The sequence below is a fragment of the Cavia porcellus genome, unplaced genomic scaffold (genome assembly GCF_034190915.1).
Source record: "Cavia porcellus strain 051 isolate PalLab524CR breed Dunkin Hartley unplaced genomic scaffold, mCavPor4.1 scaffold_19, whole genome shotgun sequence".
In the NCBI taxonomy this organism is placed as follows: domain Eukaryota; kingdom Metazoa; phylum Chordata; class Mammalia; order Rodentia; family Caviidae; genus Cavia; species Cavia porcellus.
The window spans coordinates 51462987-51489049 of NW_026947502.1; the positions used below are offsets into that span (position 1 = coordinate 51462987).

A 26063-nucleotide genomic window follows, 5' to 3' on the forward strand; every position below is an offset into this window, starting at 1 on the left:
GTTTTTAGCAGCCCAAGTGGGGACCTCAGGAAAGACCCCCAGCCTCCAGCTGTGGAAGCCACCAGGTCCCTCCTTTCCTTTCCCACTGCAGAATTTGACCCTTTGTGGAGAGGTTGTCAGGCCTGATCTTTAAGAATCACACATGAATTTTCCACTAGATAGAAGAAACTCCTCTCTCCTTTCCCCTGATCTGGTTTCAAAGCTGCTCTTATCCAGTCCTATAAGAGAACTTTCCATCCTGAATTTTAATTGTAAACTCAAACATTGAGCTGGCTTTGCACCAGCTAGGTGGGGAGAGGTACTTGGTTCTCTGGACCCCTCTTGTCCCACTGGCCTGGAGAAACAAACCCTTTACACACTCACCAACCATGGCCTCCTCAGAAAAATGGATATCATGACGTGGCTCTGAAGGTCTGTGGGGAAGGCAAAGGGAGGCCACTCCGGATCCTATGTCACTGTCGGTCCCAGAGCCAGGTGACCTGGATTCAGCACTGCGTTGTCATCAATGAGCTGAGTGACCTGGGCCAAGAGACTCCACTTCTTTGGGCCTGCTCGAATATGGGGTGACAGTTTGTTAGGAATGATATCAAGACCTCCAGATGATATAGGATAAGTATTATAATGCCCAACCTGCTAAATGTCTGATATGCTGAGTTTGTGTTCCCCAAAATATGAAAGAAGTATTTTTTGAGGGGGAAAGAGACAGCTCCTGAGAGGTGAGAGGGGTCCTGAGTAGGTTGCCACAGACTCTACTCACAGGGGAGGCTTTACAGAGCAAAATCCCCAGGTGGGTACAAAATCATGAGGTGAGCAGAAGGTGAGCCAAAACTACAATCAACCAATAAGTTTACAAGTGTAGGCAATATTGATCCAGTGGGGAAGCAAGTCACACAGGAAGTTTTGTGTGGAAACAGCGAGGACCTTTCCTGGAAGGGATGGGTCAGAGAGGTCTTGGTCCCCCACCCAGGTGCTGCATATTTAGAACATCACTGGTTACTGCTTATCCTTCTAGGGGGTACACAAGGGTAGGCTTTCTGTCTTTACCTTGAGGCCTGGCTGTCAACAGATGCATCCACTTGCAGTTGTAATGAGTTCTCTTCCACACTGACTTCTTCGAGGGCCCAGCCCTGGAACTAGGTTTGGGACACTGGATGGCTTAATCCACATGGTGTTTGAAACAGCACATGAGGAGCAGTCAGGGAGAGTCAGCTCCGATGCGCATGGGGCCAGAAACATACCAGTGTTCATTAAACCCGTTCCCTCCTCTGCTACGAGATGTGCCTGAGGAATTGCACTGCACTTTCTTAAGGACTGCAGACTTAATGCCTCTCTGCCTCCTCATAAACACTGTTAGTTAGAGCCCCTTCAGCCTTGATAAGCTTGCTTTTCTGTTCTTTGCAATCTTTGGCTTGATAAGAATTTTCAAAATGTGTTTGTGAATCTTTTAAAACGCCCTGGAATGAGTATTTACTTCCAAAATGTGTAAGTATTTAAAAAGGATTTAATTCATCTGCTGGATAATAATGCTGGAGATTTACAGAGAAAATAGCAACATTTTTTGGTTCTTTGCCCTCTACTGTGGCTGCAAGCACTTCTGTTTATCACTTAAAATCCCATTTGGAAAGGTCACTGGTTATTTGCATGAGGATTTAGGAGAAAAGGTTGGAAATTGGCCTTCTCTCTCTGCTTCTGGCTCTGTCTGATCCCTCCCTCCCCCATGGCTGGGTTTTCCCTGAGTCTCCAGCTGTGGCGGGCTTGTGAGGGAAGCTCACTGGCCCAGGGAGCCCTCTGAGTCCATCACATGGTCCTGGCTGTGCTGAGGGGCAGCCTGCGAGCAGGGCTCATTCAGAACATATTTGCTGTGGGAGTCCCCCTGGCTGAGCTGTTACAGGCACTGGCGGTTTCACCCCGTGATGGTCCTTGTGCTGCAGCACAATTGCAGTTGCCCAGTGAGTCACAGCAGACTTCCTTTCAGGGAGGAATGAGTGTCTCAGAAAGGTCATTTTCCTGCCCGCTGCCACCTTCTGTTCACAGGAGATGAAGGGTGATGCTTCAGTCCTGTTCTTGTGGCTTCTGCGCTTTCACCTGAAGCCTAGTGAAGCCCTTGGAAGGTGCAGCTGGTCTTTGAGTTCTGTTAGTGCAGCGTTGTCTTGTCTTTGGCAGTGAAATTTTCATCATGAAACACAGCCTTAGTCTGCAGGACAGATGTGCCTTAAGGGCAGACTGTCACTAGCTGCGGAGACTAAAGAGGGCAGGTGAGAAGAGACCGCCCTTGGGTGATGCTATTGTGCGGGTGAGTGGTCACTGCCCTCCCACCTGCCCCAGGCAAGCCTGCTTCTCTCACTAACTAAAACCATCCCTTCTGCTTACCTGATGCCAGGCTGCATCGCAATCCCTCCTGCCCCAGTGCCTCCTGGTTCCTTCCTCCATGCAGCTCTGCCCTCTGCCCACTCCAATTCTCATGCAGGACGGAATTCAGGCTCCTCACAGGAGAAGGCCCTGCCCACCTTGTAATGCTCACAAACCCCAAGAGGTTGGACTATTGCTCTCATCTGAAAAGTGAGGAAGTGGAGCTCAGAGAGAGCAAATCACCCACTCAAATCACACATGCAGCAAGTTATAGAGTAAGAATTGCACGTAGGGCTGGGCATGGTGAAGCACACCTGTAATACCAGCATTCAAGAGGCTGAGGCAAGAGGATTGCTGTGAATTCAAGCCCAGCCTATGCTACGTAGTGAGTTCAGAGGCACCCAGAGCAATATCATGAGAACTTGTCTGGAAAAAAAATAAAAAGAAGAATTGCATCTAGATTAGGTCTTGAACCCTGCACTACTGTCTCCTAGACCCGTGCTTTTCAATAGAACTTTGCAGTAAGGGCAGAGTTTTATATCCGCACTCCAGTAGCCACTAACCAACTACTGAGAACCTCAAATTTACTTGGTGTCACTAAGAAACTGTGTTTTAAAGCTAAGTTTTAATTAGAAATGGCTACATGAGGCTGGTAGTTTTAAAGAACTGTGAAAGCCTGTGATGTCCTCTTCCTTGCAAGCTAACACATTTTGCTTGCTGACAGATGCTGCAGAAGATATGAGCTTCTTGGATCAGAGACAAAGGACTTTATTACACACAGCACAGCAGGTAGCCTGAGCTTCCTGGTTAACACTGTTTCTTCTGGCCTTCCAGGTTCTGTGGAGATTTCTGTAAAAGTATTTAGTGTTAACTGCTCTGTTTTGATTCTTAAGCTTCCAAAGAAAAGACTGTATTGTTCATTATGGTTCTGTCAGCATCTCAAACATGGATCTGACGTGTAAGGGGACCAAGTGATTATTTACTGAATGACCAGAGGATTCTGATTCCTCTTTATGAAGCCAAGAGCTTGGGCCAGTTATTTACTGAGGATCTTGCTGTTGAGTAACTTCTCTACTTTAAAGTTTTCGTCTTGCTGATGGTCACTGCTCAGAACACCCTCAAGCAAGGGCCACTGTTCCTTTCCACAGAGCCTGAGGCAGGGACTCGGTGCTCCTAGATGTGTCTCAAGAGAAGGGCTTGGGAAGGAAAAAGGGCCAGGTCATGTTTCCAGCTGGAGTTGACCTTCTGTCACATGAACTGCGGGAGCACAGGTTGGATTGTGTGGCTGACTGCATGTTGAGATGCAAGGCCTCATGCAACCCTGTGTCCCTGTCACGTCTGTGGGCTACCCAGGGGTGGATGGTGGGGCATGGTCCCCCCAGGAAAAGCAGCTCTTGTTTGGCCTCCTGGCTGGCCCAAAGGGCAAGCAAGAAACTTGAGTAGCACAGAGCAGAGGAATTGGTAATCATGAGGCAGGTGCCTGACTTTCTTTGGGTAGCGGGTTACTCCTGGTGACCCCTGGAGTCACTTTGCTGGGAAGGTGGTTTCAGGTTTTCATTTCCTTGGTTTGGGTCTGACTACCCAAGGTCCCCAGTGTCCACAGACAGATTCCTACCCCCTTTCCTCTGGAAGGAGAATTACAGCCCATGGTGGTGAGCAAGCCTGAACCACCTACAGAGGGAGATGCTGTGCGCCATGGTTGTACGCATTCTGAGAGGAGAGACCAGAGCGAGGCCACCACAGGCATTTAGGTGTTCCAGCCGGCCTGGCCTCCAGGTCTGCAGCGTCTGTGTTGAGATTTCTCCGGTGCACTGACTGTGCCCAGCAGTCTGCGGAGTTAGCTTCAGTTTCTCCAGTTTCCACATGAGAAAATTGGAGGCTCCTTGCTCCCTGCCCCTCAGACCCTCCTGGCGTGGATTCTGCTGCCTTTGACCAGCCTCCCTTCCCCAAGACAGAAGCAAAGATCATGGCCTGGGGTGTTTGTCCTCCCTGCTCCCTTTCTGCTGCACTCCCCACCTTGTGGAATTCTTCCCAGCTTCCCTGGCCCTGCCAACCTCCCTCTCCTCCTCCCTCCAGCCTGCCCCACCCAGTGTCTCATTCTGTGGAGTCCTGGAGGACGAGGGAAGAGCCCAGGACTTCCTGTGATCACTTTCCCCCTGTCACAGAGCACCAAAACGAAGGGCCCAAGACACCAACCAGAGGCTACCAGTACTCCTTCATTTGTGCCTGAGCTGATGTCCAGCTTGCCACCCACTCCCTACCTGGATCTAGCAAGCCTATGGGTAGGTTTGACTCTTCCCAGAAAGGAGAGGAGATGCTGTGAAGTGAATCAAAGAAGAGCCTGTTGAATTCAGCAGGGATCTGTAAATCCACCCACACAGGTGGCGAAATTTGACATTGGATTCCAAGCCAGCAACAGAATGAGTCTCATTTCCTGCTAAGTGAGTGCAATGGTGCCCATCCTTGCCTCGGGGGACTAGAGCTGTAGCCCAAGATCACTGTCTGTCTGTGTGGTCTTGGGGAAGGCACTCCCTCTTTACCAGGCCTCAGTTTCTCGACTAAGAACTGAGACTGGAGGATGAGGAGTGTGACCCTCCACATGCCTTCTCACCTTCCCTTCCCTTTGGTGTCTGTAGGACTGGACCTGGGAGAGCCCAGCATTCCCTGCACAAAGGCCCATTGCCTCTCTTATCTGATCCTCCCAAGCCCACTTCCTGTTGCCTCCTTGGGTGGTACTAGCCTGTCCCTTGCCCACAGCAGTGCAGAGCTCCCATGCCATGCACCTGAGGGAGCACCTGTGGTAAGATGTGCCAGAAGAGCAGCCTTTGTTTCCTATTCAGTTCTGTCTGTCTTCAGCCCTCATACTGCTATCCCAGCTGCTACCCATATTAATCTCCTCTTGTGCATCAGGAATTTGTACCTTTACAACTCTTTTTGAAGCCTTGCAGCAGTCTCAGGATGCAGATACTCTCAGCATTCCCATTTTGCAGATCAGTAAACAAAGTCTCAGAGAAGTAAGGTGGCTTGTTTATGGCCACCAGTTATTAAATACAGAGACTCAGTAGCATGAAGATATTCTGACCATCTATTCAGTTCTTAGAGTTCAAACATTTGCTAGTAAAAGATAAAGTCATTGCAAAAGAAGCCTTGTGTTGGTCAGCTTTGTTACAATAACAAACAGCTCTCAAAAATCAATGACTTGTAGCAAATCTGGTTCACATTCTAAGTAAACAAGCTTTGGGTTACTACAGGCTGTCTATAATGTGTTACTGTGGTAAGAGTTTTGTCTGACCCAGGTCCAGGCTGAAGACAGTCATTCCCTAGGACTTGGGTCAGACCTAAAGGATCATACAGTCACAGTTGCAGCTTCTGTGCACTGAGGACACTCAGTGGACTGCTCATTCTTCAACAAGCAAGTGATGTGGCCAGGCCTGATATAAGCAGGGCGGTGAAGTATCATGGTTTCACAAGGAGGGGGCTCTGGGGATGAATATCTGCAGCTACAGTTGTCCATCGACTGCTGGGCTTGGTAACCAAATGTCTGGCCTCAGTTTCTGTGCTTGACAAATGGGGAAGATAGGTACTGCCCTGTGTCGTTTGACTGGAGCTACCTTGGGAGCTGCTTCACAAACCAAAGTTTATTTTCCCACAGTTCTGGAGGCTAATTGAGGGGTCAGAGGGTGAGAGCTCTCTTTCTGGCTCTGATAGCTTTTTTTGTAATCCAAAAATGGGCATTTGAGATGAATACTTACTTCTCAGATGAAGAAATGCAGATGGCAAATAAATACATGAAACAGCGTTCAATATCATTGACATTTGATAAAGGCAAATTAAAACAACACCATCTCACCCAGGAAGAATGGCTGCAGACACCCTACTCAGCTTCATCCTCACAGGTCTCTCTCTCTTCTCTCCCCTCAGCAAGGGGTCTCTCTGGTGTCTCTTCATCTTCTGACAAGGGCTCCATTCACCAGAGTCAGCCCTAATACTGCAGCCTCATTTAACCCTGTTGTATTCCTAATGGTCCCATCTCCAGGCACAGACACTTTGGGGGTGAGGCCTGTATGTAGGTGTGAGGAGGGATGCAGTTCAGTGCACAGCAGGTCCTCTTTCCTTAGGATGCCGTCTTGATTGAAGTGGGTAAAGCCCTAAGGACAGTGTCTGGCCCCTGAGGATGCACCAAGGAAATGGGGCTGCACTTTGTGCCTTGGCTGTAGTGCATCCCGTCTTTTACTGATTGGCCATGTCTGCATGGAGAAGGTCTCAATGGGTTCACATTTATGGGTTCTGAAGTCCATCCGAACTCCTGGCACATTCTAGGTTCTAGGAAAAGTCTTGACTCATACCATGAGGCAGGAGACAGGTGGCAGGAGGCAGCCAGCACTAACTCAGCCCCAGGCTGGACTCTTTACCATGTTGTGGACCTGCTCTGTGCCTCTGGGTGCATCATCATCAGCTGGGACAAAGTTTGCTTCGACAGCAGAGTCTCCACAGGCTTTATGCTCCAGAGCAGCTGGGCAGTGTGCAGACCAGAAGGAGCTCAGAGACAGTTACATAAATGCTCCTGTGAAGTTCAAGGTGTCAGTGTCCCCCCAAAACCCCTCCCACAGACATTGTGTCCCATCAAGCACGGTGGTGACCCTTGTGGCAAGGCTGGGGATGGATGAGCATCTCTCACCAGTGGTCGCAGCACTACCGAGGCCTTGACCATGGGATTGAGTGTTTTCTGGCACTGGAGTAGCTATGCACAGACCAGAAGCACTTGGCTCCTGTAGCTCTGGGGTTCCATGGCAGCGCTGGAAACCTGTGCTGACTTCGCTCTCCCCATTCGTGTGTCTGTTCCCACATCCAGCCTTGCCTGGGGGAATGGGTCTGAGGCTTTTTACTCAGTAGAACTTCCATCAGCTACAGAGGGAGAGATCAGAGTGTGTGGGGAAAACTAGTCTTTCTGAGTCCTCTCCCTTGTGTGGCCCGGCACTGCAGGGTTGAACTGAGTATCATGTGAAGTTCCTGGCCTCTCCTCAGCTCACAGCTGATCCCTTGCTGGTGTGATGACTGATCCAGAGTGTTTTGACCCTCTCAGCCTCAGCTTCCTCATCTAGGAAATGGGATCAAGATGCCTCTCTTGAGATGTGAATGTCTGGCCCAGCCTAGATGGTGATGATGGTGATGACAGTCGTGACAGTGTGATGATGATAATGATGATGGTGACCGCAGTGATGACAGTGGTGGTGGTGGTCATGTTGGTCACAGTAGATGAGGTATAGAGACCATTTAGCCTGTTTTGAGCACTTCGGGTTTTTTACCCTTCTGAATTGGCTTGGCATCCCCAAGTAGCCGGCACTGTTGCCCCTTCACAGCTGAGGAAGCTGGCGCTCAGCAAGGTGAGGTGGCTCATTGAAGGATTCACTGCCCTCGACTGGCAGAGCCACATGTGTCCCAGGAGTGTCCTTGGGCCCCATCTCCCGTTATTGCCACAGACTACAGCCAGCTCAGGTTCATGGCCACAGGTCCAGGGGAGCGGAAGAGGCAGAAGTCCCACATTCAGAAAGTTCCTTCCCTCCTACATTGTACACACCTCGCAGGTGACAGGAGCTGCAGCCACAGCTGCTGCAAGCACACAGGCAGCACTGTTGCTTAATGACTTCCCTGTTCCCCTTAGCACTTGGGACAGAAGCTAATATGACAATCACACCACCTCTCAGACTCTCATATGTTCATTCTTCCTCTCTCCTAATATGCCCAGTGGTTTCCTGCCAGTTGAAAGAATGTTCCAGAGTCAGAGCACGTGCCTGTTTCAGCCACGTGCCACGTATGACCTGTAGCAGGTGCCTCTGTCAGGAGAGAGATGAGTCTTTGTCTTGTGTCCTGGGATCCAGCTCCAGGCCAGCTCTGATCTCTGACCTCACCCCCCCATCCACCCCCACACTGGGGCCAGCTCTTCTCCTCTCCACCTCTCTGAGCTGCCTCCCCCCCCCCTTGCCTGGCGGCGGCTATCAGGCTGTTTTTGGACCAGTGAGGTGTTGGTTTAGTGTGTAGCAGGTCCCAGAAAAGGGTGCCCTTTCCTCTAATTCTGTATATTCATCCTCCTGGGACAGCTTTGACTCATCTTTTTCACTGCCTGGAGTTTTGCAGGTCTTCAGGGCAGGCGCTCCAAATTCAGCATTACAGAACAGGAAGTGATCTTAGCTATCTGTGTGCAGAGTCTTCATTTTGGGGTTTGCAACAGGAAGTTTTGAACGGCAGGAAATTTTGAACCTGCAAACACCCTCACTCACGTCCGGTGTCCTTTAGGTAACTGTGCATTCTCTCCCCACGCTGACAAAGTAAGACAACTTTGTATTGGCTGTTCATAACTGCGATTCTGAGCTGAGCCTGCTAGAGAAGCTCTCTTATGAGATCCTCACGCTTTCTTCGAGTGGTAAATCTGACCACTTGTTTCTGTCTTTCAGATAGAGAAACTGAGGCTCAGAGAGATTAAGGATCTCCACTGAGGTCACATAGCAGGTAAGTAGCAGAGCTGGGATTTGCACACAGCTTTCTTTGACTCTAGAAAGTGCTCTGACTTGCTTTCCTCCTTTGCCTGAGACTGGTTGACCTGCTTGTCTTCTTGCATCAAAGAGTAGAAGCTTTCTCTAGGAAAGACTCTAGGGGACAGTTTCATTTTGATAATCTCACTTCAATTCCTGGGGCCACAGGGAAGACCACTGGGGACGAGAAGGGAGATAGTGTCTGGTGGAAATAATCCTGTTCCCCATGGGTGCCGTGCCCAGGTCAGCCACCGAGCCCCAGCTCCCAGGGTTCAGGAATGAGTCCCTCTGACTGATGGAAGCCCAAGGATCTAGGGGTCAGGCACTCTGTGAACCAGAGCCCTGGCATCAGGGGCCGGGTGTCTCTTCCCCACCCTCGTGCTGCTTGCCTCACATTCTGCCCCAGCCACAGAGGGGTTCGGTGGGCAGGACTCTCCACTCCTCCTGGGTGGTTGAGCAGTTACATGGTGGCATTTTGTATATTTTGGGTTTAGTAGTTTTTGAATAAACTAGAGGACATGTGTAGGCTGAATTCTGCCTTTTCCCCAAGGATAGCTGGTCTTCTCAGTCAGGGCACTGAGACAGGAAACTCCCTAACACAAAGGCCCAAGGTTTAGAGCCATTTCTCTGCTGGGTAGCACAAACTACAGGGAACCTTTGTTCCCTGGGCTCAGGAGACCTCACTGTGTCACAAGTCACTGTCCCCTCTGTGAATATTTGTTGAAGTCTTTACCAGTGTGCTCAGCATAGTGAGGGTAAGTGGTGGGAAACAGATGAATTTCCTGCCCTCCAGGAAGAGGGAGGCAAACAAGTAATTTGATATGTAGTTGATATGCAGTTGAGTGTCATTTCGTGGTTAAAGCTGTGTCTTAGCTTCTTTCCTCATCGCTGAGACACAGTACCCGACACCCATAGCTCAAAGGAGGACAGGTTTATTTTGGCTCACAGTTTGTAGAGGTTTCAGTCCATAGTCAGCTGATAGTGAAGCAGAGCAGCATAGCAGAGGAGCATTCCTGAGGGAAAACAGATCATGGCATGACAGGCAGGGAGCAGAGAGCAATCAAAACAGGAGGGAGGGAGATGCTTCCAGGCCACACCCCCAGTGACCCATTCCTACTTGGTTTCATCTCTCAGTATATTTAGCTATAAACTTACCAGCCAGCTCACCTGACCCCATCTATGAGCACATGAGTCTTTAGGGGGACAACTAGGTATAAACCATAAGCTGTGAAGGAAATGCTATCAAGCAAGGGAGAGTGACAGGATCCTGCTTATGGGTGGCCAGGGAAGGCCTCACTAAGGAGGGCATTTGGGCAGAGCCATGAGTGCCATAAAGGAAGGAGCCATAGGGATCTGGGTAGGTAAGGAGATCCTCAAGGAGCAAGCTGTGTGCTAAGACCTTGAGGCAGGGGATAGGCCTGGAGGGCCAGGCATCGAGTCCTTTGAGTTTGATTCTGGGAGTTTGTCCTTCCCACTCTTCCAACAACAGAGCTGCTTCTCATTTGTACCTTTCCGTTATTTCCATGGTGCCTGTAGGCAGGGACTGAGGTTGTGTATAAAAAAGAAAAAAAAAATCAGACTACTACACAGGGCAGAGGAAAGGCATGTTTCTAACAGGAAACTGCTGGCTTTAATCTTCTGCACATGCCACTCTGCTGAAATCTGAAGCAGCTTCATACACCTGCCTTGCACTCATCTTCAGATGACTTGGACAGTCAATTTTAAACACACTGTTATCTGCTATTACAAGTCCATTTTTACAAGAACAACAGGAGCCTAGATTCAAAAACATCAGAAACAGAGGAAAAAGTGATGTTGGAACCTGGGCTGCAGAGCTCATACCGAGCTCAGAGACGGAGGCCCAGTGGGCAGAGTCTGGGACAGATGAGACTGCGGAGGCCAGTGGCCCTCTGAACCAACCTGGCCAGCAAGCTCAGGTTCCCTGGCCTGAGCTCCGTCCCCATCATCGGTCACACGGTGATATGGTAGTGCTGACACCTGCCGGGCTCTTCTGGACAGCCCTGGGCTGGGCATGCTGGAAGGGAAGTACTTGGGGAGTCAGAGACCATAGGGGTCAGTCTTAGTACCGCCTGTCCATCCCCTCATGCCTCAGAAGACGAAACAGAAAGTGTCCTCCAAGTGTGTTCCCCTATGATGCAGCAAGCTTGCCTCCAAGGCAGACATCAGGGAGCGTCACTCCTGGCTCTCAGCAAAGAGATGTCTGTGAAAGTGGTGCTATCTTGGTCACTCTGCCTGCGGACCTCAGGCTGGACCTCCTGCCACCTCCCCTACCCAGACCTGTGACTACAGATCCTAAAACTCATTTCCAGGAGCTATAGAATAGATCTCTCTTCTCCAGGCCCCAGAAGGAGTTATTAAGTCTTCCATTAACTGAATTAATCTCATTCAGCCAGAAAAGTAGTCACCAGAAAGCAATTCGCTGGAGCACAAATCTGTGAGCACCTGCAAGATTCCTATAAGGGATGTTGCAGAAGTCCATCCTGGGAGATGCAGAACCCAGCCCTGCCTCCCTTCCCATGGGACAAGCAGCTGGTGGTCACCCTGCGGTCAGTGAGCATCACTGGGTTAGCCACTTGTCTGGCTATTCAGTATTAAACAGGCCCCTGGGAGAGGGAGGGACCAGGGGCCCGGTACTGGGAGTACACTAATAAGCCCAGGGTATTCTCTCAAGGGCAATTGGAGCTCCATTAGCCGAACTCCAGTGAGTTCTTGGTTCAGCTCTCTGCTGCCTGATCATACCCACACACATGTAAATGTTTGGAAACTTTTGCTTCTCTCTCTTGTCTGTTTGCACCAATTTCTGCCCTAAATATGTTTGTTTCACATGTTTACTAGCTCAAGCTCCACTCACTCCTTCCATCAAACTCATTTTCTCCTGGTCTGTTCCATCCAGTACATCCGACTCTCCTGGGACTCCAGGAAGGAGGAAGGGGCCAGAGGCCATATAGGTTAAGACACAAAATTCCCAGCCCAGCAAGAGCAGGAGAGAGACAGTCCCTTCATCTACAGGGGTGATTCCACTGATAATAAAATCCTTGGAGAATATACAGGCAGGAACAGCAGAAGTGGAGAGCCTGGGATTTGATTTTTATTCCACTTGGGAACCAATATGTCAGCCTATTCATGCTTTGTGGAGGCTGGTGGAGGGCATGAGACACCTGGATCCTAGGCCAGGAACTTTATTACTCTCTGGGCTACATAAGCCTGAACTGCTCCCTCTGCCCACCCCCCCAAGACCTCTGGGGCTGGGCAGAGCTCACACTGATGCCAGCCTATGTGGTAGATTGCAGTATAGACCAGGAACCCCACCTCCAGGGGATCTGCCACTCTGCAGCCCACAGTGCACAGCCAGTGTTTTGTCCCAGAGGGAGACATTGCCTCCAGTCTCAGGACTGACAGCTGCAAACACCCAGGTAGAGAGGCAGGGCGCTGTTCCGGAGGACCCAGCAAGAAGTCAGAAATGAGAGTCTGCCAATTCCAGAGTGCTTCGAACAGCTCTGAATCTGAGGCCTGGACCTCGTGCTTACTGGATGTGAGGCTGGGCAATGTGTCATCACCAGAGCTCTTTCAGACTCAGTTTCCCCATCTACAGGATACGAAGGGTGCCCCTTTATGATTGGTTGTTCAGGCAGATACACGAGCTCTCATTTAGGAGCACCATGGTTGGTAAAAGGAATTCCTGGGGCCAGTCAGGAAACTTACTTGTTTTTGTTTTTTGTTTTTTTTTTTTCTCTACTAGGTATCCAACAAAGGGCCATTCCCCTGAACTGCATTCTCAGATCTTTTTTTTTTAATTCTTAATTTTGTGACAGGGTCTCACTGAGTCACTGAGTTCCCCAGGTTGGGCTTGAACTTTCAGTCCTCTTGCCTCAGCCTTCCCCAGTGTTGGGATTACAGGGGTGCAGCACCATAACCGGCTTCAAGAAACTTAGCTACACGGCAGATATCTTGTCTACATGGTGCTGGCTGCTCATAGAATGGTGAGCAAAGGCAGAGGGTGATACACTGGGGAAGCTTCCCTCAGGATGGGCATTTGCCTAATCATTCCATGTTCAGTATCCTTAGCATCTGTGGCCAGAGCAGGGCACATTGTATGTAACTCCTGGGCTCAGTTTACTTGGAGGATGGTAGAGCAGTTATTGTGGCTTGAGAGAGTGGACAGAGGAAAGGCCTGGAATGTGGGTTTAGGCTGCAGTTAGGGACCAGTTTGTGGAGGGTCTTGTGGGCAGGCTGTGAACTTTGCACACGGACCCATGGATGCCTTTGGGGCAAGTAGGAACATGGGTAGAGTGTGTCACGGAGGTGGGTGGGAGACGTGTGAGCCTGGGGCCTGACTGTGTCCTGTGGTTACTCACAGCCTGATTGTGTATCATGGGGTGTGGCACACGACACAGGCATCCTGAGTCAGAAACCAGGGACTGTGGTTGAGTAGAAGAGAGCCTGGGCACAGGGGCCTGGCCTCAGCATGGACTCTGGAGCGTGCAAGATGATGGGAGCTTAGCCAGTCCATGCAGAGGCTGTGCTGTGGAAGCAGAGGGCAGGTCGCACAGACAGACTCCAGGTCAACCCTGTCCGAGACTGATGCTCTCTCTGCCTGCCTATCACGTCTATCGCAGCAGGAAGAATGCTGGTGTCTGGGTGTGTGGCGGACACCATCGTAAATGTAAGTGGAGCCCAAAGACTTTGTGGTTTTTACCTGCATTAATAAGAGAAAGTTAATTCATCCTAGGAATTTGCACTATCTAGGTGTTTGATTATTCCTTTACTGAGCGTAATAATTAGTATGAAGGAGTCAAGTATACAGCACACGTGTACACACACACACACACACACACACACACACATACACACACTGGCAGAATGTGCCTGCCAAGGTCTCTCCGGTAAAGGGGCATGGTGGCCATTTACAGGGAGAAGAAAAAGTGAAAGAGTTTGGGAAAGCAGAGCAAAGGGAAACAGAGGGCTGGTCCATTTGACATGAGTCCCTCACGCTGGCCATATCGCACATCTCCGGAGAGCACATGTACACTGTGCGTGTCCTGCACATGGACACCTGCAATGTCAGGCTGCTCAGAGAAAAAGGTCTGCATCACTCGTCCTGTGGATGGGACGGCCTCCCAGGATCCCCAGGATTTTTTAGAGCTGGACTTGGGGTCAGGGTTCCTGTCCAGTGTTGTCTGTGTCCTTCTGTACCAGGGACATCCCTAAAACTCCTACCCACAGGATGTGGTGTCACCTATGTCTAGCAGGGCAGCAGCCCACCTCTCCCCACCAATTTTGGGGCAGGGAAAAGACACTTCTGCCAAAGCAAATGGGGCAGAATGAGCTGTCAGGTGTGGTGCTAGTCTCTCGGGAGACCCTGAATGGGACAGCGGGGACAAGTTGTCTAGCTCTCCTGCTTACAGGTCAGAAGTAACCATGGCGTGGGATGAGTGGGAACTCCCAGTGTCCAGTGAATGCCTGCTTGCCAGCCGGCTGGGCTTAAGTTGGCACAGCACACTCCCCACCACACCTCGGGCCACCACACCTCATCAGGGCTGTAGCAAGCCACCAATTCAGGGTGCTGGTCTCCTCCAGATGTATCCCCCCGCTGGACAGGGGGTGAGTAGCACAGGGCTCACTTTGGTAAGAGTGGAGAGGAGGCCCCTAGTGCAAGAGTAGCCTCATGTGGAGTCGTGCTCTCCAGGCAGGCCTGGCTGCCAGTCAGCCTAGCTGGGAGGGAGATGTGCAGCGTAAGGAGCCCAGGCTCTGGCGCCACATTGTGTGGGTCACTTGTAGCTTCCCACTTGCAAAAGGTGCCATCCCTGGGTAAATGCTTTGCCATTCTGGGTTTCTGTAAAATGGATGTAATCCTATTTTCAGTGACTGAGCAGGAATAAACCTGCTAGATTCACAGGCACACTGTGTTCTACACTTGTGTCACCTCATGGGTCAGCTGATCCCCCCAGAGAAGGTCAGATGGTTCCTGTGTTCTCTCCTTCTACAATCGAAGGACCACTATGGTGTGTGTTGTGGTTGTCTCTGTCTTGTGTGCAGAAGTGAGATGTGGCTGGATATGATAAGGCAGCTTACCCAGATCGCACAGATAATGACCCTGGTGGCTGTCAACCCTGACTCCCTTTTCCCTGCCATGGAAATGGAATCTGGGGTAGACCCGACTTCTGCCTGATAATGCACTTGAACCTGTATGAGCCCCTTTGTCTAGCCAGTGGTAGATGATGAGACATCTTCATGATACTTCACTTTACAAGGAGAGAGGTGGGAGGGAAGAGTTGTCAGGTTCCTGCAGAGGAAAAAAGCCTTCAGGGTATTCCTTGTCCCCAGCACCATCCCTACATGCCTGAAAGAGCAAAGCCCTCCAGCATACCGTGCTGGAGACAGCCCGGCCTCCCCAGTCTCCTTCTGGCTTTGAATTTTGGGCTCCATCACTCACTCTGTGGTCATGAACCCTCAACATCAGCTGCCCCAGCCTCCCTGTCTCCTTTTCTCTCATGCAAAGGCCGGAGGTAGCAACCATTCCAAAGCTATAGTGCGGGTCCAAGGAGCCAGGAAAGCTCCTGGCCCGGAGCCCTATTAGAATTTTACTAACCTGGTGGCAGCAGCTACCTGTGATCCAGGCCCTGGTGCAGTGTGTGAAGCGTAGTGTTCTCGTGGCCTGGGTATTTTAAGAACAGGGCTGAGTGCCTCCCACAGCATGTATGTGCATGGGCTGCTCCAGGACTCACCAGCCATGGGTGCACATAGTGGGACAGCACGCTGAGATCTCTTTCTGTGACTCTAAGATTACCATTCTCTCAGCTATGCCACGCTATGGAAACACCACCTACTGTATACTAATCTGTACTGGCCTCTGCTCCTTGTCCTGTGCTGCCAGGCCTTGCCCACCTGCTTGGACCCCATGTCCTAGTTCTCCCAGTGGGCTGCTCAACCTCTTGGCAAGGATGCGAGGTGGGCAGTCCTCGCATCCCTTCCTGAGAGCTGGGCTCGGGGAGACCCAAAGCAGTTGTGGGGCTCAGTTTGCCACAGAACTGGGTGGGTGCTCTTTCGGGTGAAGCTGCGCTTCCTCAGGGGTTGGATAGGGCCGGGCACGCTTGCTCTGAGATCCCACTGAATATGATAATGTACTGGTGTTTGAGAATGGTTCATGCCAGGCACCAGCAGGAGGGTCCTGGGAGGTCTCTATCTTCGCAGATGCATCTATACTGCAGTCTACACCTCTACTGCCAACACCGTGAGGGTTGCCCCTTAATGAGCCTCTCCGGTGCCTCTGTAAATGAGTAGAGCTGAAATACTTCCATGAAAGTCAGGTGACTCGGGAGAAAGGAGCCGCTCAGCCGGCTGGGTTTAGGACTGCCAGGGCTTAGAAGCCTTCAAACCAGGATACAGGAGGGATGGGGCGTTCATAGTGCCCAGCTAGTTTCCCTTTGTTGTGATTTCTGCACCACTTGAGGCAGTCCCTTTTGGGGACCAGTGTGAGTATGGTCGTGCACACAATGTGATTCCTTAAGTTTCTGGTCACATTTCGTACTCTAACGTTCTTTGGATGCCTTCAGCCTCCAAATTTAGCACCTATCTGTCCTCATGTATAAGAAGATTTGTGGATTTAAATTCCTCTTCTGAAGCTGAGAATATGAAAACATACCCTGCTCCTTCTCACATGACCCTAATCCCGGTTAATTCAGCTCCTCTGGGGCAATTGTCCAGCCACCCCTGCTGAACTGCCATTGTGATTCAAGGGCGTCTTTGTTTTATTTCCTGTGTCCCCAGCTAGGGATCAAGAAGCTGTACCAGGGTCAGTGGAGGAAAGCAAGTGAGTACCACAAAGAGTCCTCCCAGCGTGCTGGGTCCTCATACATGTGAGAGAGATGGGCGAGTGTTGGTGCAGGAGAGAGTTGGGAAACTGAGGGCCCTAAAATGTCAGGCTCAGTCACCTAGATGGAGACAGGGATGCTTTGTAGACTTCCATGAGGTGTCGTGCATGCCCCTCTGCAGTCTAGCCTCCCTGTGCCACTGCAGTCACTGCCTTCTGTGTCCCCAAACCAACCGTAGCTCCTCATTGTCTTTATCCCTAGGCTCAGCTTCTAGACAGCATACTGCAGCCACACTGAAGAGTACTCTGTCCCTAACAGCCCCTACCATCCCACCAGCAGCACCGTGTGCCTTCCTGGGAGGAGATTCTCTGCCTGGCTAACCCTACTTCTATCCACCCTCTCATCCAGACCACAGCTCTCCAACTCCAAAAGCCCCCATCTCTCTGACTACCTGCTCCACCGAGCTTTTCTTTCAGTTGCACTAACTTGCTCCTTCTGAATCACTGATGCAGTGGGAGGCATTGGTTCCTCATGAACAGATGTATTCACAGGAACTGGCACATGGTAGGTGCTGGTTCTGGTCCAGTTCATGGCCTTGCTATATAGCAGTGAAGACAGGCATGCACCAGTTTTGTCCAGTGGTGCACTGCAGGTGTCTTCATGTACCCAAGTGAGTGGAAAAGCAGTGTGACACTGAGGAGTAGGCTCAGTTGACCTTCGGTAAATTCCCCAAATCCCAGGGCCTCTTCCTCCTCACCTGTTAAATGGGGTTACTGCACCATGTCTGCGATTGGACCTGACCCTCTTGATTCATGCCCTGTCTGGTCCTTGGGAGCTGTGTCAGATGGCAACAGGGTCTGGGATAAGAAAGGCAGGTGGTTGGGGCTGCCAGCTAGATCTTGAGCAGGGAGGGAGAAGGGAGGGATGTGATCACTGGCCACCAGATTTGGTTAGGGATATTTTGCAAGACTTTGCAGGAAAACACTGAGGATTCTTCCAATAGTCCAGTTGGAGTCAGGGTGAACAAGAGAGGAAGGGCAGGCAGAACAGAGTAGAGAGGGGTCAGAAGTAGGTTGTGATCAAACCACAGGAGCAGGGGATGATCCAGCTTCTGTCAACCCCCAAAGCAGCCAAAGCAAAGTCCCTGTGGCTTGTGCTGGCATTGGCTACAGTTTCTATGGGAAAACTATGGTGGGAAAGAGGCTGCTGGCCTTCACCAGGGAGCTTAGGGGAGGAGTACTCCCTAAAGGGACCCTGGGTGGTACCGGGGAGCCTCTATTTCTGTCCACATCTGTGAGCCTGGGCAGCTGAACCTGATGATAGATGAGTGTCTGTGGCAGCTGCAGTGAGGTTTGGGAGAATTCCAGAAAGAGTGGCCACCCAAGCTGGGAGGCAAGACATGGCTGGAAAGATACAGCTGGCTAATGGACAGCAGCCTGGTTCCCTGGAGTGTGGGAGGCAGGGCTGCCTGAGTGGCACCTTCAGGGCACAGTCTGAACAAACCACCCAGCAACAACGCCCTTGGAGTCATGCAACAAATAGCACTGTGCAGCCACCTGGGCTGGCCAGCCTGCTGGCAGGATGCATCCAATCGATGCTCCCAAGGTTTTTTGTTTTGTTTTGTTTTGTTTTGTTTTGGTACCAGGGATCAAACTCACAACTGCACACTTGCAAGGCAGGCACTTATGCAGCTGAGCTAAATCCCCAGCCCCCGATGCCCCCAAGGTAAGCAGCAGAGGAGAGCTTAGTAGAAGGGTTACTGAGGTAGGAGGAAGTCCCTGCCTCTTCCTGGTGCTCATCCAAATGTTGTTGGCTGATGGCCAGTGCTGGGGAATGTCATTTCTAGGATTTCAGCCCCTGCCACACATAGGAGTTAAGAGCAAACCTCCAATCAGTAGATAGTGACCAGCACTAGGGAGCTTGTGGCAGTAAGGAGCAAAACGCCCTAAGGGCCTCAGATAAAAAGAGTAGGTCACCAGCAGTTATACCTCTGAATAGAAGCTTGAATCATGAGAACTGCAGGTACTTCCCTAGCCCTGACCCCAATCTTTGATCTTAACAACCAGTTCATAGTGTTCTCCTTGAAGGTGTCTGCATGCCTCTCATCACAGAGATCTCTGGTGTGATAGCCAGAGAGCTGCCAGGATTAAGAGCACCAGCAAGAAAGCTGGCCGCCTGAGACCAGAAGGACTTTTAATTGCAAACAATGGATGAGGCATGAAAAGGAGGGGCCCTGGGCCAGTGCTGGTTCTTGCTGCCCCAGAAAAGCCCCCAGGCAGGAGCCTGCAGTCTCACTCACTGGTCTGTGGTTTCTTACCAGACTGATTCTCCAGGTGAGAGATTAAAACTGAAGTCAGGCATACTGCTGCATAATAGCAGGTAGACCAGAAGGACTCTTCCCAAAGTACATGGTTTCCAGGGCCAAGCTCTTCTTCAGATTCACACCTAGCACAGAGCAGTTATTCAGGGTACAGGAAAGGAAGGGAGGAAGGAAAGGAGGGAGGCAGCCAGGCATAGATTCCAATTCCGGGACAACATCCTATCTGATACAAAAGATCCAGGTCCAAGTTCCCTCTGCTATTCCTGGTTGTATGGACCCTGGACCTCAGTGTCCTGTCTACAAATTTGTACTGAGCATCTGCTAGTGTCAGGCATTTCTGTACTTAATTTTCATGCATTCTTTTGAAGAGGTGATGCCATAGTCCTGTCTTGAGGTGAAGAGCAGTGATGTAGATTGGTTTACTCAGATCCCCTCAACTAGGAAGGAACAGACTCAGCATTCATATGTTCAAGGCTAGCTGACCCCAAAGCTGGATTCTGTTCCCCACCCTGTGTACAGGGCATGCTCAAATTGTTGGCAGATGTGACCATGAATTGCAAAATACAAATAACAATGCAAAGGACAGAATTTGTCACTGGGCACCCTTCCCTGGGGAGGTGTAAGGCGCAGACACTCCCAGGGTAGGGGCCTGAGTTCCAGGCATGTGACCAAGCACTGGAACATTGGGGGAAGTGGAGACACTTTGAGGATGTTCTCATAGGGAGGTGAAGGTGGCTTCAGAGATTCACAAGAGTTAACTCAGAGCTCAAACCCCACCCAGTCCCAACTACATCCTGACTTGAGGCATGGGTGCTGCTGAGTGCTCTGGGTCCAGAAAGCCTTGGAAACCCTGACTTCCCTCCTCTTCGCCCCTTGAGTGCATTAGGATCCCTCCCCTATGGGATCTCAGCCACTGAAGCAGAACATAATGAAGGCTCAGCCATCTAGTACTTTTGAGAACTAAGGCAACTAGTCTAATCACTGAGGGTCAACACGCTTACCATGACCCTGGTTTGTGTTTTTCGTGCTTGATTTCACTTGGCCTAAGTAACTCTGTAACTCTGCCAGTGGGCATGCCAAGGCTCTCAGGAAAAATCTGAAGCTTGGAGAAGAAGAGCGGGATGGCCCATGTGGCACATCTGCTCTACCCAGGACCTGGGTCATTCTGTGTGCATCCTTCCTTTTAAGCAGTCTTTCACATGGGTGAACTCCAGATGTAGATTCAAAACCAAAGGTCAGAGAAGTGAAACATTAGAGGACCAGGAAGAGCTGGGATTTGATCCTGATGTTGCTGACATTTTTCTTTCCAAAAGCCATGGTCCACAAAAGGTTCATGAGTTCTTTAAATGGATTCCAGTATCTGTTGGCCAGGGTGTGGAAAGCAGTTTGGGGAAGAGCTTTTCTTCTCTACAGCAGGTGTGAGGACCCTCCCTGGGCAGGTCTTCTTCATGCTATGCCGCACTACCACGTGAGGCCAACCAGTCAGGACTTTAAAGGCCAATAACAAGATGCCCAGAAGGGGTGGCCCAGAAGTCATGGGCTGTGTGTCCAGAGCTGGTGTGTTTTATGTTCTGACTCAACCGATCACTAAGGCTGGGCCCCTAAGGCAGGAAGAGGATGTCCACCAAGGTCAGTGTTGCCACTCTGCAGATCCCAGAGAGAAAGGAGAGGAATTGGGGTGAGTCCACAGGTCTCTGCTCCCTTCCAACATGAGGTATTGCAGATATGTAGGTAGCAGAGAGCTGGAGATGCAGCTCAAAGGGTGGCAGTCTTGCAAGGGGCAGGGAGGAAAACAGATGGATGGATGTGGATGGACAGAGATGGGCAAAGTGTATGAATGAATTCAGGACAAGTAAATCAGCCAACACCTAAGGAACCCAAAGGAAACTGCAGAGGGAAGAATCCACATTCTGTGCCATTCTTTTCTTTTGAGGCATTTGTTAGTGTTTAAGCTGCACTGGCCCGAACCTCAGAAACCAAGCAGGAAACAGCTCCGAAGATGAAACGCTAAGCTAAGCTAAGGCTGCCTCACAGTGTGGGTGATGGGCATTGGCGATGAGAGCCTTTAGACTGGCCTTTGTTGTTCTTTGAGAGACTGCCTCCTCGGGTAAGAGCCAATCAGAAATGGACCAGGGTCATGTCAGATAAGGCACAGGTCCATCCTCCCGGAAGGATGCATAGAGCCTCCACATCTGTCGTGCCCAGTATGGACAGCACTGGCCCCAGCACGTGATACAGCCAGATGAACCAGAGGGTGTGGGGACAGCTGAAATAGACCCGCATGGATCCCACATGGCCTTTAAAATCACTGTGATGAATAATTGCTAGAGGAGAGGTGACAAGATGAAGAAATTTATCACAGAGCTTGAAGTTATATTAAATTATTCAGCAGAAGTTGTAGAACTAAAAACTACCACTGAAGTGAAGCACTAAATATGAAAATTCAGTAGATGCAGTGCACAAGAAGAGAGGGTAAATGGGTGGTTTTATCATCTCAAGAGGGTGGGAAGAGAACAATAATCAACCCAAGGAGAGTGTGAGAAAGGGAAGAGCAAAGCTGAGTGAGGCATGGATGGAATAGAATTATGGGGCATTGCTACCTGGAGAAACCTAGTAGGCAGCAGGAACCTGGGCCATCTCTCTGTGACCTTGGAGAAGTTACTTGCTTTCTCTGGACCTGTTTCTCACTGCAAGAAAACAAGCACGATGATTGCTTGCCTTGCCTTGCTGAAGACAGTTGTGGCCGTTCTAGGCTCCTCACCTCACCGGACCATTTCACCAGGTCCTGCAGTGCTCCGGAGCTGCTATAGAGCTGCAGGGCGCGCTATCTGGGTTACCTGTGCACAGCCAGTGTCAACCCCTTACTTTCCAAGCCCTCGGAAGGGAGCTAGCCTGGGTCACAGTTGTGCTGAAGACTGTCATGTGCACAGGTCCCATGCCTCTCCCACTGTTCTCAGCCTGTGGCCTGGTGTTGACAGCCACTTTGCAGAAGAAAATTGGGAATTTTCTCCCTTTCTGCCTCTTTGTGACCTCCACTGCAGAGCGGACACTGCATTTAGCTCCCTGGAGATCTGGCCTGGGTTCCATTGCTGAACACTAGAGCTGGCCAGCCTGGCATCTGCAGATTTGCTGGCACTTGAGAGAGCTCAGGGAGATCACGTGGCTCCCACAACCTTCTCTACTTCCCTGGGGTCTAAGAAGGGATGCAGAGGGCTTGCTTTTCCTCGCAAGTTTAGCCCAGGGTGCTAAAGGATACCAGCCCAGGAGCTCTGGTAACTGGGATCCACATGAGTACGTGGCCTTGGGCTCCAGAGATGCTGCCCCAGGATGTGAGAGGAGGAGCCTGCCACAGACATCTTGGCCTTGCCCTCAACCCACAGTACTCACCGCACCTTCACATCAGCCCAGAGAATTCCTGTCTCCCACCAAGCCAGGATGCTGTAGGGATGAGTCTTCTGCCTGGATCTGCCTTGTCCTTGTGCTCAGCTGTCACCCTGTGAGAGAACTCATCTCTATAGTGGCATGGGGACAGGAGGGGGAGCCAGCCCTGCTCATTGTAAATACGGATATCATGAAACCAGATCATCTAGCTCAGACCCTCTGGCAGGTTTCTTCCTTTTCTTCTTTGAGCTTTAGTACCATTGGAATTTTTTCCCTTTTCATTTTTGTCTCTCCCCGCTTTTTCTTAGTCTGTGCTGTGATAAGTACACTCATCAACCTATCTCACATCTTAGTCTTAAACCTTTTTACTTCCTCATCCCCTCTCTGCCTTCTATCTCCGACTTCCCCCACCCTCTTCCCATCTTCACGTGGTCTATCTCCCTTTCCCATCATCTATCTTTTATTTTGCTCCTCAATTATTTATACTTCAGTTTCTCAGATAAGAAAGGCCATGTGATATTTAACCTTCTGTCTATGATTTATTGTAAGCCCTGACTGAGCTTCCCCGCCTGACGCGCCCGCTCCCCACCCTTATGTCCCCCGACCTCCTGGGCTTCCCAGTCCTGCCCCTGACACCACCCCAGCTTCCCTTGTCCCAAGGCACTGAGGCCTGTGGCTGCCTCAGAGCTGTCACCTAGAGCTTTTCAAGACCTAGACACCACCCAGTGCTGGTGTGGCAGGGGACCTATAGCTCAGTAACGAACACATTAGATGAATAGGTAACCTTCATGAGCTGATGGCTTGAACTATGACCAGAATCTGTTGGCTGCCTTTGAAGGACTGGTTTGGAGAGGCCAGATCACTTGTTCATGGTCACACAGTATGAGGAGGTGCCGCCTGGTGAGAATGACAATCACCTGGCCCTGGATCCTTGCTTTCTGGCTCAGATTTGCCTCTGAATTGCACGCCTGGTGTGCACCTCCCTGTTTTCCTGCATTCCTTTTGTGCCACCAGGAGCTTCACTAGCCCCACGTGCCAGGGGACAGGCAAAAAGCACAGTGAGACAGCTTCTGTCCTCAGGAAGCTCCCAGGCTGGGGAGGGGAAGTGAATCAGCAGTGCAGACAAGAGAGCCAGGGCCTCGGGGACAGGGAGGCCTCAGGGGTGGCACCAGCTGAGCCCTAAAGATTAAGACTCTTGAAGATCATTATGTAAGATAACAACCCCAGTTATGTTCTCCTATCTTGTTTTGAAGGCCTATATTGTCAGTGTTTTGGGCTCTTTGCTATTGTTATTTATTTGTCTTTTTTGTTTCGTGTTTTTCTAGGAATTTTTTTTTCCCTCTAATACAGAAAGGATAGGTATACTTGTAGAGACTCATACATGCATAGAACTTCTCCTAAACAGTTTATGAGAATCCATTATATATGATGAAATGAACAGCTACTCTGAAGAAAAAGAGAGACTAAGATAGCCAGTGCTGATTCTGTACCGTCATGATGTGAAATCCAGCAATACTATTATTCTGTGTTCAGAGTGATTTTAGTCGATTTTGTATCGTTTAATTTCAACATTCATGAAGGCATGGACAGCTATTTTGAAGAGAACGAGAAGCATTATGGCAGCCATTGTTGATTTCCCTATTGGCTGATTCTGAAGGCCTGTAATGCCGTCATCATCCTGTTCTGATCAATTTAATACTATTTTATTTTGTATGAATTCATTATGTGTGAAGATATGGACAACTATTTGGAAGAAAACAAGAGACAATATGATAGACAGTGAAGATCTCTGGTTGTCTTGCTTTGAAATCCGTGTCACTCATTGTTTTCTTCTGATCTGCTTTGTTCTGTTTTGTTCTGTTTAGTTTTATCCTCTTTAAAATTAAATTAATCACTACAGTGTCCCGTGGGGGGGGGGATAAATGAAAATTAAATTAAATTGAAAAAAAAGAATGAGTAAGAGCCATACCAGGAGGGACGGTTTTTCTGGAGAAGGTCATGCCCTGGGCAGAGGGTCAGTCATGTTGCCTCAGCTTACAAACAACATGCTGTATAAATAAAGTAGGTGAATTGTGTAACTGAAAAGTCAAGGTGCAGGCCTGGCTCGTTCTGGCCTTTGCCACTCCCTGTCTGGGCCTCACGAGGCACCACTTTCCTTCCCATGGGCTAGTGTTCCAGCTGGTGCTTCCAAACAGATCTTTAAATGTTAGCTATTTCTTTAAGAGATAAGTAGCTTCTCCAAATTTCTTCCTGCTGCATGCATAGGCCAACACCCCTTCCTCTCTGCCCAAAAGCAGAGGCAGAAGATGCAGGTGCTTACTGCAGAAGGTGGGAGTCCAGTGCACCTTCTACAGAGGAAAACAGGCTCAGGATGAGAAGACTGGAGCATAAAGCAAGCGTGCATGGCCTCCCCGCCCTCTGTCCCCTCCGTTCCCCACCATCAGAGACCCTTGCCCACCTGCCCACTGGAAGACAGTGATCTGAGACTGTCCCTCCATATCCTCAGATGTGGAGGGTTCCGATTTGTTCTTACTCTTGCTGTTACAGAAGGAACGAAGGAGCCAGAGAGGCAGGTGACCCATGTGTCATAGTCACCCCCGTGCTGTGCTCAGCAGGTTGCTGCCTGGTCACATGTTTGTTGTGTGGAATGCTTGCTGTGCTGGGTTTGAGCTGTGGAGATGTGGATAGGGTGTGTGCTTAGCAACCTTGCAAACAGACACAGGTGCCCCACTATGCATACATACACTGAGGCTGCCCTGAGTTCCCGCAGCGCAGCGCTGAACACAGGAGGGAGAGACTGTGGAAAGCACGACTGGAGGTGTGAAAAGAAAAACATTTTTGTAACCCTTGTTATCTTCCTTTCTTCTTTTCTAATGCAGATGACAGCCTCAGTGCCCTCATCTAGAGGCACTTAACTGCCACCTCCCTGGCGACAGCATGGAAGAGTCAAGCATCTAATTAAGGTTCATCACACACCATACTTTCCAGAGCAGGGGGTCACCAAGGTGTCCCTCATCTCCCAAAGGTCCCTGGATTGAATAGGACAGGAAATCTCTGTTATTATGTTTAATTAGGAGTAGGACTAGAGACCTCAGTGTCCCTTCCAGAATTGCAGAAGAAGCAGGCTAAAGGACAAGCCCAACACACCACGGATGGCTGCTTCTCTATGGGAACGACGTTGGCCTAAGCTGCCCTTGAGACCTTGCTGGGGACCCGCTGTCCTCTCCCACTGAGCTCTGGCCTCTAGGCTTTCCTTTGTGTCTTTGCTCAGAGAGGTGGGGCCACCCCTCATCACTCCCCAGCAGGAAGCAAAAATGATGACCACACAGAAGAAGGTGCTCAAAGTGCTCACCTTCCTGGTGCTCCTCATCTTCCTCACCTCCTTTGTCCTGAACTTCGCACACACCACAGTGCCCGCAGCCTGGTTCCCCAAGCAGATGGTCCTGGAGCTGTCTCAGAACCTCAGGAAGCTGATCAAGCCCCCACCCTGCACCTGCACACACTGCATCAGCCAGCGCAAAGTCTCAGCTTGGTTCGACAAGCGCTTCAACCAGACTGTGCAGCCTCTGCTGACGGCCCACAATGCAGTCTTGGAGGAGGACACCTACCAGTGGTGGCTGGTGAGACCTGTGGCCTGGGGCAGGGCTTGGT

General features: G+C 50.4%; 1 protein-coding gene across 4 annotated transcripts in view; it reads left to right on the top strand.

Moving 5' to 3' along the window:
• The window catches only part of St3gal1 (ST3 beta-galactoside alpha-2,3-sialyltransferase 1), a 77304-nt gene that overhangs the window by 38040 nt on the left and 13201 nt on the right, over window positions 1–26063 (top strand). For 3 of the 4 annotated variants that reach the window (XR_010041194.1, XM_063231037.1, XM_063231038.1), the window contains 2 exons: window positions 8802–8856; window positions 25292–26032. Coding sequence is in view for 3 of the 4 variants with exons in the window: in XM_063231037.1 (XP_063087107.1) it covers window positions 25727–26032 (306 nt within the window). In the remaining variant the exon portion in view is untranslated. Of the gene's footprint in view, window positions 1–8595; window positions 8676–8801; window positions 8857–25291; window positions 26033–26063 lie in introns of those variants that run through there. The other variant, XM_063231039.1, reaches the window with a different exon arrangement.